Consider the following 14222-nt stretch of genomic DNA (forward strand, 5'->3'; position numbering starts at 1 on the left):
GTGTGACATTTTCTTTGAGTTAGTAAGAAATTCCCTGGATTTAGAAGTTCTGGATCTTCTCTATTTATAAACCTGAGTCTATCCTTTGCCATAGTGTAGTTGTCATCCTGGAGTCTTGACACATTCTATAAAAGAAGAAAACACAGGTAGTGGAAATAGAGGTAGAGGTAGAAGACCTCAAGCTCGGTAGCCTGACGTGTGTTCGTGGCAAGTGGAGGGTTCCCTTCACTGGGCTTCAACCACTGTGGGTTAAAAAGACACAAAAAATGCAAGAAGGCACAAGACGTTTATTTCCTCAATGGGAAAGGCGACATGAGTAGAATGATTAAGAAGGAAAGTTTAATGTTCCCAATTCCCCAGTTTATTCAACATGTTATGTACCTCTCACTTCGATTTTAAACATTTTTCTTGAAAAGTAATATCCTATCAATTTCTGCTACTTTTGGAAAGCTCTCGTGTGTGATTCATTGATAACATCTCTGCAGAGCAGAAATCAGTGATGTTGCCCAGTTGGTGTTGCAGAGGGTGCAGGATGGAGGAGGCTGGAGGCTGCTTCAAGGGAAGGCGTCTGTGTGGTGTCAGAACGTCAGGACGGTGCGGATACTGCAAAGGGAAGGACAAGACAGAGTGTCAACACCGAGACAATTCACGCGCTTCCTTGTGAGGGTCCAGGGAGCATCTGAGGTGTCTTAGTGAAAATCTGTCTGGGCTCCCAGCCATGGCATCCCCGTTCCTGTGTATTAGATAAAATCAAATGAAAACACAGTTCATCTTTTTGGTTGTTGTTATTTTCTCTTGTGTTTTCTCCATTCTTAAGCTTGCTCATAACATCTTGGCCATGACTGCCATTTGGACTTCAGTTCTATATTACAATCCTCAAAAATCATTTTTGAGTGCCCATATGCTTGGCAAATGAAGGGATATAAAACCACAGTGGGTAATAACGTAAAAAGTTCTTCCTATTTGTCACAAAACTTGTGGATACTTTTTATGCATTATCTCATTTAAACCTCAACCTAAACCACAAGACTGTGGGGAAGGCTTTCATACTATTTTTATTTGAGAGATTTTAAAAACTGAGACTTAGAGAGAATTGTAATTTGGTGAACATCATATATCTAGTGTGGCGTGCTGGCATTCCACATTGCATTAATACAAAGCATATAATTTCTAAGACACTAGTCTGAAGGAACTGATATTTTAAGTTAAAACTATGCTGAATATTTAATAGAGCTTTGATGCAGAGATGTTTAAAGATTCCTAAAAGTAGATAATAAAGCTAATTTGTATTAACTACAAGAGACTTCATTCTTGTAAAGGTTAGAAATGTAACATTTACACTTGGCATTACACATTATACCCTTTCTGTAAACCATCTTCTGAGAGAGAAATGCTTTTAGAAAAAGATGGTCTTCATGCCTCTTTAAATTTTTTTACATATATATGTTATAAAAATATAAGAATATATGTACATAATTTATAAAGTACAGGACAGTATAAAGAAGAAAGAAAAATAATCTGTAATCCTACAACCTGGAAATATCCATTGTTAGTATTTTCTTGTATTTTAATCAACTTTTTTCTAGACATAGGTACGTTTTTTACTGTGCTTGTTGAAAATTTGGGATCATATTGTATATGTAATTTGTATTCTCTATTTTATGAACCAAGATTACATCTAGAGAATCTCCCAATGTAATGAATTTGTTTCTTTTAATGGCTTCATGGATTTCTAATACATGATTCGAATTTATTTAACCATTTGCTTAATGTTGGAATATCAGGATGTTTCTAGTCTTTTATATTATAGGTAACAGGTAAACATGCTTAAACACATGTGTGTGTTTGAATATTTGATTATTTCTGTAGAATAGTTTTCTAGAAATGAAATTGCTGGCACAAAGGAACTATGTTTTCTCAATTTCTGATACAAATTATCAAATTCCTTTCCCAAAGGATGTAACAATTAATATTCCTACAAGCAGCATATGTAGGTACCCACATCACCTTACCCTTACCAATATTAAGCATTGCAATTTTTGATCTTTGCTTATTGGTAGGATTCATTATATTTAACTATGGCCATTCAATTGTATGGTACTCACATAAAGTCAATTTAGTGAATTCTTTTGTTCAACACTGCTCTCTGGTTTTGGTCATCTCTGTATTTGCCATCATCTTTCTACCTGATGATGATGACAATGATAACTAACGTTTCATGACTACTGTACTCCATATATGTATGTGTATACATACATACACACACACACACACATATGTACTCTTGGGTGTCAATGTGGTTTAATACAAAGTGAATTGATTTGCTAACAGCCAGATCTTTGAATTCTGCTCCCCTCTCAGCTACCTGCATGGTTCTGGCCTAGATGTGTCGTCTCTGAGTCTCAGGTTTCTCCTCTCCAAGATGGTGAAATCGGAACTGGCCATATCAGTATTGTTGGGAATCACATAAGATAATACAGATAAGACAATCAGTAGAACACTGGTGCTCTCTAGTTGCTTGTTTCTCTCCTTCCTCAAAAATATTTGTCAGTTGAAGTGTCTAATATAATATTTTATGTGAGTGCCCAGGAAATACTATTAAAAGTTGAAAACCGCATGAAAGGAAGTGTTGGGTAGCAGAGAAAGCATGGACTATGGAACTAGAAGGCAGGGGGTGGATACAACTGCCTATTACTAGTTGTGCTTCGTTTAAATGCAGGTGACAAAATTCATCTCACTAGGTGACTGTAAATGTTAAATGTTAGAAATAGGAAATAGAAGAAAATTTTTACGAATAAAAGTTATAAAGGGGAAGGGTACAAAATGCTATTTTAAATGTTTGCCTTATTTTTCCCTAAACCTTAGAAAAATTGCCAATTCTAAGCTGCAAAAACAAAAAAAGAAAAACTAGTAATATCTGAATAGAGAAAATCCCAATGTAGTTCTATCTCCTCCCATAATGAAAGTGTTGGGCATGTCCTGAGTATAATTTAAATTTACAGCCCCTAAATGTCAGCCTTATTATTTAGGGGTCCAGGCAGAGGCTTCAGTGAGTCCATGGTGTAATAAGGATCGTGTGACCCGATTATTTTTTGGCAAAGGTGAGTGTCCTCTTGTAAAGAAGGCTGAGTGGCTCTGATCCTTCACATTTGCTGTAACCAACAAAATTTGGTTCAACAGAATAGGAAATGTAACACAACTGTTCTCAGTGCCCCACAATAGGATCTCAGGTGCTCTACATGTGAGCCTGAGCTGGTAACAGAAAACCAAGGCAGTCCACATTTTTCTCATTGTTCTACTTTTTCCTTCTGTGCTAGCCACACCTTACCCTAAAAAGCAAAAAACAAAAAGCAAGAACTTAAAGCCTACCTCTTTCCAGAGCGAAGCAGGTCAAATCCTTCATTTATTTTTTCAAAAGGCAAAACATTGGTTATTAGTGGATCCAATGGAAACTTCTTAGCCATAAAATCAGCCACAAGTTTGGGGACAGACTCTTTACTCTTAAAGCCTGAAAAGAAGACAATATCATTGTTAGATTCAGCCAGGGGTAAGGAGGAGAATTGGAGAGAAGACTTTCCAAATAAGTTTAAAATGACAGTTTATAAAAAGTGCTGCATTCCTGAGACTGCTATTACTGAGGTTCCTGAGAGACAGAGTGCTTTGATAGATGTCCTTTTGTAGTGCTTTGGCTTTTAAAGAAAATCTTCCCAGATAAACAAGGGTCCTTAGTTATTAGCTGTCTCATAGAGAAATTGTAGTGCAGATGATTATGCCCAAAGTCAAGGGGCAAATTTAGCAGTTGTCTCAATTTGGGCAATGAGTGTAGACATGAATTATAGATTCACGTGTCCCATAGACTTTCTGTGCCCTATTAGAAATTTTGGTCTTATTAGGTCACGAGTATAACAACGGATCTTAGTTAGTTTAAAGGGACCCTAGAAAATTCTGTCTCCCTTAGTTCCACATCTATTTGATTTGGAGCCTACAGATGCAATGGGAATTTTGATTAATTTTTGGCCATGTTGCTTTCCAAAACCTGGCCTTGTCACTTGTAAAAGGGGAGAGATTCTGAAGTTAATGACAGTTTGGCCCTCAAGGGTAAGTACATACCTCCAAAAACACCTCCTTTCCAGGTGCGTCCAGTCAATAGCATTAAAGGATTCATCGAGAGGCTCTGAGAATCAGGAGGTATCCCTACAGAGACGGTTGTGCCACATGCCTCATGACAACATAACAGGGCAGCCATCTGGAATAAAATCAACACTTAGCATCCTTAAACTTTCTGATAGTCTGTACTGATAATGCACGTTATGATGTCATATTGATTTAGCGAGATTGTGAGTGTGTGGAGGGAAGAGATTATGTCTTTTTCTTCTTTGTGCCTGCATTAGTGCTGTAGATTTAGGAAATGCCCAAAAATATTTTTTAGATAAATGTGTTTGTGTATATTTTATTTTTACTTGTAAAGTAATGAGGCAAACATCATTACAAACATACATAATGTCTGGTCCCTTAAGGAAGGGCACTGTTTCATCGTCACATGATTCTCAGGCAATCTTTGAGCTGGTTAATTCATTTCTCATTGATTTATTAAGTAGATGATTTGAACCTGGCACATTGAACCAGATGGTTTGATGGTGAACAAGCTATGATTACATCATCAAAATTTGTCTCTTTCCCGCTTGATGATTTGCCTTTTTGATGGATTCCTGTTCGGCAGTCCATTTGTAAAATGGACATGTTTTAAACATTGTTTTTACCTCTCCCAAATGCACAGTGGTTTCATTTTAAACTACACTTATTATTCTGGATCCTCAAAAGACAGTCCAGAAAGTCGTCCCCCTCTAGTCATCCTTTTGTACATGTTCTGTGGTAAGATAACGGTACAGGATCCCCCAAGGCAAATAACGATTAGGCCTTGGATTTTGGATTGACACTTGGAAGACCAGACATCCTCAGAACATGTGGCTGTCTGGCATTTGGTATCTTCAAATAAGGCAGCAATTCAGTTCCACATGAGAAAATGGAGGAAAACAATAGGAAAAGAGCATAAGGAGGCAAACTACAGCCTTGGAGAAAGTTGGATTCTCTTGAAACTTCATGCTTGTGTAGCATATTGTCCCAGGTCATGGCTGCAAAGGGCTTTGCTTTCAGGGTGCTGCTCCCCTTCACCACACTGCTGGGACGTCCTGGAGAACCTCAACAACGGGGATTTGTTGGCCTCTGTGGACGTTTTCAGTAGGATTCTAGAGAATTCAGTGTGGGTGAAATACAGCTGCAGATGTGTTTTCCATTGCAGCTGATGATATTTGTACTTATTTGAGCGTAATAGGATGTATATTTCAAAGATGACATAAGCACTGCAAGATTGGAAATAGTATTGCATATCAGTAACGCTGGCTGACATTTATTGAGAGCTTACTGTATGCCAGAGGCACTGTGCTAAGTATCTGACACGCATTATCTTATGTAAACCATAAACAATGTGCTGAAATGGATATTTTGGGGGTTTTAAAGTATTCAGTCCAACATATAGATACTGGGTGCAAGTTATGTGACAAGCACTGTGCTCTCTCTGTGGTAAAATACAGGGTGCATTGAAGCTGTCACTTTCCTTAGGGCACATTTTCAGTTCATGAAATAATTCTTGACCTAAAATTGCTAATTCCTTTTAGGAAAAGTATGATGTATAAAAAATTGGAATACATTAAAGCATATAAACAGTTGTTAAGCCATTTTTGTTAAGAATGTGAAGGAAAAACGAATTTGAGAACAGAATTTGTATTGTTTATGTTTACTTGAGTTTCAATATTTCTCCTAAAATTAATAAAGTAAATCTGTAATGGTCCAGTTAAAAGACAAACCCTTTAGCTTTTCTAAGGAAGGCATATTACTTGAGGCAGGCTTGCTCAAGCTGATAGAGGGAAAGATTTCTTGAAAATAAATGAAACAAGCCAGGTAACAAACAGGAGGTGGAAAATTGCCATTCATTATTTTTAAAATGTTTTGTATACACAATATTTATATTTTGCTGCCTAAAAGATCAGAAGCAGAACTTCCCACATATGGTTGTACATACCGTGGTGTCAAGCCGACCAATGACCTCAAACGAAAAATCCACACCTCCATCGGTCATTTCCATTATCACCTCCTGGACGGGTTTCTTGTAGTCTTGAGGGTTGATACATTCAGTGGCACCCAGCTCTTTGGCTTTTGCAAATTTGCCTTTGTTGATGTCCACGGCAATGATCCTGGCCGCTCCGGCTGCCTTACAGCCTATGATGACGGACAGGCCAACACCTCCCAGGCCAAACACAGCACAGGTGGAGCCCTGGGTGACCTGTGTATTCAGAAAATGCAAAAATGGATTAAGCAATGGTTGTTCGATTGTGCCTAGGGGCTTTATAAAGTGTAAGCGGTCTTACTGGCCACTGTCATTCCTACCTTGGCAATTTTGACTGCAGACCCATAACCAGTGGAAAATCCACAGCCAATGAGGCAAACTTTCTCCAGCGGGGAAGTTGCATCAATTTTGGCCACGGAGTTCTCATCCATCACGGTGTACTGGGAGAAGGTGCTGATGCCAAGGAAGTGGTGGACAGGCTTCCCCCTGCAGGTGAACCTCGTGGTGCCATCCTGCATGGTCCCCCGAGGCTTGGCCAGACTAGTCAGTGAACACACAGACACACAGGGCATGAGACAGGAGCATAACTAATGTGCAAACTCAAGGGCTGTGCAAAGAGAGGATGAAAAACCTACTCATTTTTCAAGCAGAAGTTGCTTTCAGGGTGTTTACAAATTCTGCATTTTCCACACTGAGGAGTAAAGAGTGGGATGACTTTATCACCTGGAGGGGATAAAAGAAAATCTTAAATTTCCAGAAATTTATAGAGGGAGAACTTAGAGCTCATATGTGTGTGTGTGTGTGTGTGTATATATATATATTTATTTATATTTATATTTATAGGAGGTTTATATCTTTGACAAGAGTGTCCATGAACTAGGGTCCAATCACGACTGTGCCACTGGTCATTGCCTGCCAACATTGGTGTTGGTTTGGGTTACATGTGCCTGAAGATTCCCAAAGAGGAAACGTAAATGTGGAAAACAACATGGATTTTAAAAATTATTTCTGTAGAGTTAACTTTTATTAACTGTCCTGATTTCTCCTGGGGGCTTTACATACATCATCTCACTTAATCCTTTACTAATTAATTCTCCAATGTTCTCACTGTAAGTGTCAATAACATTTTCAGTTGGAAGTGGGCTGGCATAGCTCCACAGGATGTTGGGGAGATGTGATATTTTGTAATAATTTGAGCTAAAATAAAAACGAGAATTTGGATAACCAATTCTTGACTTTTCAAAATGAGTCTGTTTATCTTTCATATATAGTGAATGCTTTTTAAAAATATCTTAATTTCTTTTTGAGGAAAACTAAGAAAAATAGGATAAAGAAAACCTCAACCCTCCACAATGTTTTAGGCACTTTCTCTTAGGAGAAGAGCTTACTTTCAAATGTTTTTAGTTGATAATTTATGAAGTATCTCTTTTTCCTGCTATGGTGAAAGGAGAAGGGGTGAAAAGGAAGGTGTCATTTTATTTTTAATTTATTTCAGGCTATAGGAAGTACAAAGAGCAGAAACTCAATCTAGACCATTGGTTTTATTATTTGCTGTTCACAGCTTATTTAAGTATTTGGTAAGCTGAAAGGTTGAAATCTATTGGCTAAAATGATTTTTTAGAATTAAACATAATTTTTCTTTATAGTCATCTGTTCTATCTATTCCACAAGACCAAGAGAAATGGTTAGCCCATCATATTTTATAGATAAATTTTATGTGGGAATGGTGTTATGAAAATTTTCTATTTAGTCACCATATCTCTGTGAAAACATATTACTACACAATAAAATTAGGGTAAAATATATATTAAACATAAAATAATTCATAATTTGTAGCCAGTCACATTTAGTCATGGCTAAAGGTAAAACAACAGACTGTTTATGGCCAGGTGCCTTCATGTATTCTGTTTCATTCACTCCCTGTTCAAGAAGAGAGGCTGTGTGGGAAGAGGAAATTGGTGAACGGGCTCCACGTGCTACGTAAGGAAAGGTCATGTTGATTGGGCTGTAGCCACACGGCCCCCTTTTGTGAACTCAGCACAGAGCAGTCTCCATGCACTGATCTAGAGCCTCAGCACCAAGGCTTGTGTTTTCTCCCTGGTCCCACGGCCAGTTCTGTTTGGGCCCTGACAGAGGACAGTGCCCAGCAGCACTAAACCGGGGTTATTAGGGGGTGAACTCCACAGTGGCAGCCCCTGTGTCTCCTGTGATCTCTCACATCCTGTGCTCTAACCTAGTGTCTGGTATCGTGTATTAATAGGTGCTCAGTAAACGTGCTGAAGGGGAGAACATGTGAGTGCCTGGATGCACACGTGCCCGAGTCAGGCAGGGAGGGAGGGAGGCGGACACACTTCAGGGCCAGCTGGGCTGTGACCTTGTGCAAGATCTTTCATCCCCATTGACTCAGTTTCCTCCAGGGTGGATGATCTTGGAGTCTTGAACCAAGGCACCTCCCCTGAATGTGAATTCTGTACCTGGTTTGACTGTGGTCACCCCTTCTCCAATGCTCTCCACGATGCCAGCTGACTCATGCCCTGCTATCACAGGAAGAGGGAGGACCATGGTGCCGGTGACCACATGGTCATCCGTGCGGCAGATTCCTACGGCCACCATCTGCAGAGTAAAGGGAAGATGATCAGATTCAGAAAGATTATGATCCACCGATGAATTGAACATACCCAGTTTTCTGAAATTGTGCTTCTAAAACGTTTTTAAGGATTTTACTAAGAATCCCTACTTTTTCCAAATACAAAAGATGCAGTTTATCCCCACGAAAGGCTATCCAGTCTGAAATTGTTTCCTACTTTTCTTTCCTGACTTAAAAAATTTAGACTATTCTGTGAAATAATTGATCCTGAAATATTTGCCTTATAGAATACAAAATGCATGTTTTATAGAAGTAGAAATTGCAGATTAACTCCAAGAAATTATCTAATGCTAATTGATTTTGAAATCTTGCTATATCCTTTTCCATTTTTAAAATATACAGATATACAAATTGGTTTTTATTTTACTGGAATTATACTGTACTGTATATACCATTTGGTCACTTTTTAAAAATGTAACAATTCCTATTTACATCTCTCCTTGTCAACAAATGTTATTCCATTGTCTGGATTACAAAAAGTGCTCCTTAATGGATTTTTGGTTTTTTCATTTTTAATATTTTCTGAACTTTTTGAAAGCTAAAATTAAATAGAAGTGGAAAAAATGTTTCACCTTAACACGAACTTCGTAGGCCTTAGGAGGCGCCACCTCCACCTCCTCAATGGAAAAGGGTTTGTTTAGCTCCCATAGCACAGCGGCTTTGCATTTTATCACCTGGAAAATGAAACAAAATGATGAAACCAGTTTGTCTCCACTCTTGAAGTCAGGGCTTGGGTCTTCTTGTCTTTGTACATGGAACATCGAGGCCCATGGGATGACTTCTCTTCTTTATTTGCCTTTTCTCCTCTGATTTCTCTTCCCACCCCTTCTGTGTGCTACTTGTTTGCATCATTCATCTGAAACTTAGCTTTGGCAGCCTGTTTTGTTATGTAATTCATATGTAGAGGCTCCTTCCAGATTAGATTGGGGCCAAAAATTACAGAGGTTAGAGCTAGTGGGGTGCGTGTGTGTGTTTGTGTGTGTATATACACTCACACACACATATGTTTTAAAACTGGAGAACTATGTGTTTGAATTTCTAGCTAGCATAGCTTATCCATAGATGCTCTTAAAAATAAAATTTGAACACATATTTTCAGTGCATGGGAATGTGTCATAAAACCTATCTTCATCGTTGTAAAACATGTATGGTTAACAGGGCTCTTTCCAGAGAGAATTGACATCATTGTAAATAGGACAAACTCAATATAAATTTATTCCTCTGAGAATTCATTTTCAATATTTGTCAAATCCTTCCACTTTGCAGGGTGATCAACATGGTCAATGCCAAAGTAAATATGAGAGTCCTTGGAAACATCATCCTCATAGCAGGAAGTTCCTGATTCTCAGGTGCCTGTGATGTGGCAGGCACACTGTGGCCTGTGCGGGGTGAGTTTCAGGCTTTGCCTTTAAACCTGACCAGGGGCTGCCAGGATGGTATTACTGAATTATTGGGTTTATTTTCCAGATGAAAAGATTGAGGATTAATTGACTTGGATTGAATGATTTTCCCAAAGTCACAAAGCTGGCTGTCTAGGGAGTGAAGATCAATCCAGCCTTACCTTTCACTACCCCTGGTAGTTAAAAATTAACAAAAAGTTTAATACGACAGCAATAATAGTGATGACTAGATTTATCAACTTATTTCTGTATACCAGGTACTGTTCTAAGTGCTTTAGAGCATTAATTTATTAAATTCTCATAACCACGTTATGAAGTAGATGTTAGTGCTATCACCATTTAGCATCTGAGGGAAATAAAATGCAGGCAGGACAAACATAAATGAAACGCTGTCAAAATGCAAAGTTACTAATGATGCACCTGAGAGGGGAGGATCGATTGCTTATTTCATCGTTTATTATTTTCATTAATATGGTTGGTTTACACTTCATTTTTGCTTAATGAACTCATTATTTCGGTTAAGCTGAGTTTTGGTAAATTTAATTTTTCTCCTGATTATTTTTCCTTTAGAAGGCAAATTCTAATGAGTAACAAATGAAAATAAAGTGGAATAAGAACACTGACAATTGACCACTCATCTAACCAATCTTATTGATATGAGCCTGTTTTGTCAGACAGTGTGTGTGTATAGAAATGTCAGAACCTTTAACTTGAGATCCTAGCAAGACGTTTTACTGTGTGCTCCACTCCTAACTCAACAAACATTCTGGAAATGTTGCCCAGCCTCTTGTAAGTAAGCAATTAAATACAGGAATTGATTACACTGAATGACCACATCCATTTCTGTATACCTGTCAACACATTCAACAAATAAATATAAACTTATGGAAATCTTAGAACCTGTGTTCCTAATGTAGTAAGTGATTCAAATGGTATTGGTATTAATGTTCTGTAAAATCACACTTATTTTTATATGTGGAAGATATTGTTCTGTAGAATTTCTGTGGAAATTGCCTAAAAGGTGCCAAAAGAGACCCCACAATTTGCATGTTGATGTTGTCCTGCTTAACCTCGATGATTCTAATGCTATATGTATTTTTGAGATATTTTATAGTAAGATTAGAAGGATATTTCAGTCTTCTGAATTAAATTCCTCTCACAAAACTGTTGTCAGAATTAATTCTCTGGTGTTCATAAAAAGAATGTGATTACAAAGAATAACACATCTAAATTACAGTTTCTTTTCTTTTTTTATTTTTGAGACAGAGTCTCTCTGTGTCACCCTGTGTAGAGTGCAATGGTGTCATCATAACTCACTGCAAGCTCAAACTCCTGAGCTCAAGCAATCCTTCTGCCTCTGCCTCCCAGGGTGCTAGGATTACAGGTGTGAGCCACCCCACCGGTCTAGGATTTCTCAATATAAAGGTAACTTCTTACTTTTACAGTTTACTTTTCTCTGAATAAAATAACTTCTTGCCTAAGGCTTTTTTGACTTTAGAATTACAAATTAGTTATGATTAGCTTGGAATATACTATCACTTTACTACAAATTTATTAAATGGAGGAAATAAAGACTTAGATAACAGTTCTATACATTCTTGTTAAAGTTAGTTAGCATAGGTTATTTCCATTGTAGTTAAGTAGACATCATAAATTGTAGCATATATTGTGCATCATATTCAGTGTATCATTTCTAATTTAGATATCAATTTTAAACTATTCATCAAATACTGCATGCCCTTATTTATTATATTAATGAGGATATATTTCCAACAGTAATGGTTTTTTGCTTACTTTTCCTGCTGTGCTCATGTTGTTGCTGTCTTCTCTGCAGACCAGGAGACTGATGAGGTTGTGGATTTCTTCCCTGCCTGAGGGCATATATATAGACCACAGATACTGTGTTTGCTTGAGTAATGCCCAATTCCACATGTGATCTGTGTCTTTAAGCCACACCCATCAAATTATGCTTAGGTCAGTCAAATTGGAAAGAAAAGGGCACTGAACTACTACTCAAAACGTTGACTTTGTGATGTGCTCATATCAGATAACATTTTGTTTTAATTAGGTTAAATATTTCCGTATGCATAGGAATACATTTTCATATCCCCCCCCCCTCTACTTCTATGATTCCCTGTTGCAGGCAGAGTTCTGTTTTCCTTTCTCTGCACTGAGCTGCAACCTTGAATCCACATGGTGCAGTTAGGCGGGAGGAGGACTGAGGAAACAGCACAAATGAGGTAGGACAGAGAGAGCTGGGAGCCAGAGGAACGTGTCTGATCCAGCACTCTCCTCTTCACAGCAGAGAATCAGACACCCAATCAGTCACAGCCAAGGTGTCACCATCCCTGGCATTTCTTCTCCATGCAACACCAATCAGCATTGACTGAGCATCTGCCTATGCCAGGCTCTAAGCTGGGTCCAGTGGGGGGCAGGGTTGAATAAGTGATGACTGCCATGTAAAGCTATTACCAGGAACTTGGCAGGTAGAAGAACCCTCAATAAATATTAGCTGTAGTTATTATTCATACAATGAACCTCATAGTGTTTCAGCATACCACGTCTGCATATCAGCCTGTCTGGGAAGTACCCATCACAGGGATAGGTTAGTGCTTTGGGAGCAGAGAGGGAAGGACACAGTCCCTCTGAATGAAGGACTTAGAGGAGCCATTGTGGAGGAGCAGGCATTTGAGGTAGACTTTAAATAATCTCAGAACATGAAGAAAATCCTCATTGGATCATTTCCATTGTCCTTTGATCAATGTAACTAGCATGTGCACGGCTTTCAGAGAATAGGATTTGATTTTTCTTTTATCCAGTCTTGGAGTTGTCATAAAATCATGCAGTGAGCTCTTTAGTTAGATGTTATCTGTCAACATGGGCAGTTTAACTTAAAGGACATATTTCTGCAGATTTGCCAAGGGAACAGTTTCCTCACTAGCTCATGGCTGTGTCAGGAAGCTTTAATTATGAGTCATGGAGATGGACACCAGGGCTGAGAAACATTCACCCAGCAGAGCGGAAAGGGGGGACCCCAGGACTTCAGTTTGGAAAGGTGTGAAGGAAAAAAGAGAGTCCCAGATCTGACACCTGGTCTCCAAGGGGACCCACGATCTGGCTTTAACCTTCCCCTTCACTCTGCGCCCCCCAGCTCCAGTGCAGGCCCAGGTTCTTTGAGAGCTTGTGTCTCCGTTGTCCCCCAAGCAGACATCTGTTCCCCTCTCAAGCCCTTTCTCGCCATGCTCTCTCTCCTGTTTTCTGTCCCTGTGACCCATTCAGATCCTGCCCAATTTAGAGACCCAGGACAAGGCCCCGCTTGTGGACAAATATTAGCTGCAAATCACAGGCATCCTTCCCTTCTCTGCCTCCCCCTAGCACCGGCGTCCCTCCTGTGATATTTGGGACCTCTTCTCTTTCGTTGTTCTATGTATTTAGTGTAGGGACCAGACTCTCAAATTCTATCAGAAATTTCCGGTTAGGGGCCTTCTTAAATTTCACTTATATTCTCAACTGCACCTAGTACCATGTAGACAGCAGGTGTTTAATAGATTATTGAATTCTTGTGCTCATATTTGTTAGGACAGGTACTGAGCTACCTGTGAGGAATCTCATAATCTAGAGTATTCAGTGACTCCACTCTAAGGGATTACAGATTAGCTAGTGGGGTCAGTGGTCATTCGAGAAGACAGAGAACCCTCATGTGAGATGGGAAGTGGTCGGCGCCAGGAGAGGGTTTGAGAGTGACTCAGAGGAGGAAGACACCAGCCTGTCTTTCCCTTATGCAGTCTCATCGCTTAATGCCCGACTCAGAGTAAGTGCTTGTATGTTTTTTTGACTAAATTGAAGGGATTGACTTCTACTTTGAGAGTCATAGAAGCCTCAGGGGAAAGATATTTTATTAAGATTTGTGAAGAAAGATGAGTTGGAATTGAGAGGTACAGATGGACTCAATAGCATATGTTTTACTCCTGTCCCACAACTGCAGACCCAGCACCTGAGGGAATTGCGGCCGCTACCACCTTGTTTTTAGGGCCCAGATACTTGTGGGTCT

General features: G+C 39.0%; 1 protein-coding gene and 1 long non-coding RNA gene across 2 annotated transcripts in view; one reads left to right on the plus strand and one right to left on the minus strand.

The window, feature by feature from the left end:
* Positions 1-267: 267 nt before the first annotated feature.
* On the minus strand, positions 268-12054 carry LOC123627349 (alcohol dehydrogenase 1C-like). The gene is made up of 9 exons (XM_045536868.1): positions 11966-12054; positions 9344-9445; positions 8599-8737; positions 6760-6847; positions 6445-6664; positions 6080-6340; positions 4111-4246; positions 3370-3508; positions 268-603 (listed from the first exon to the last, which is right to left on the minus strand). The coding sequence occupies exons 1-9, from the start codon at positions 12050-12052 to the stop codon at positions 579-581; spliced, it is 1197 nt and encodes a 398-aa protein (XP_045392824.1). The 5' UTR covers positions 12053-12054; the 3' UTR covers positions 268-578.
* The window catches only part of LOC123627352, a 57887-nt gene continuing 55180 nt past the window's right edge, over positions 11516-14222 (plus strand). The window contains exon 1 of the long non-coding RNA XR_006731248.1: positions 11516-11596. This is a non-coding gene — a long non-coding RNA (uncharacterized LOC123627352). The remainder of the gene's footprint in view (positions 11597-14222) is intronic.

The sequence above is a fragment of the Lemur catta genome, chromosome 24 (assembly GCF_020740605.2).
Source record: "Lemur catta isolate mLemCat1 chromosome 24, mLemCat1.pri, whole genome shotgun sequence".
Lineage (NCBI taxonomy): Eukaryota > Metazoa > Chordata > Mammalia > Primates > Lemuridae > Lemur > Lemur catta.

Excerpts from the sequence above, each read along its gene's own strand:
- LOC123627349 (XM_045536868.1), bottom strand. The coding sequence starts at position 12,052 with ATGCCCTCAGGCAGGGAAGAAATCCACAACCTCATCAGTCTCCTGGTC. Across the intron at positions 6,665-6,759 it reads AACTTCTGCTTGAAAAATGA|TCTGGCCAAGCCTCGGGGGA; the intron begins GTAGGTTTTTCA and ends TTCACTGACTAG. Across the intron at positions 3,509-4,110 it reads GAAAGGAGGTGTTTTTGGAG|GCTTTAAGAGTAAAGAGTCT; the intron begins GTATGTACTTAC and ends TCTTCTTTTCAG.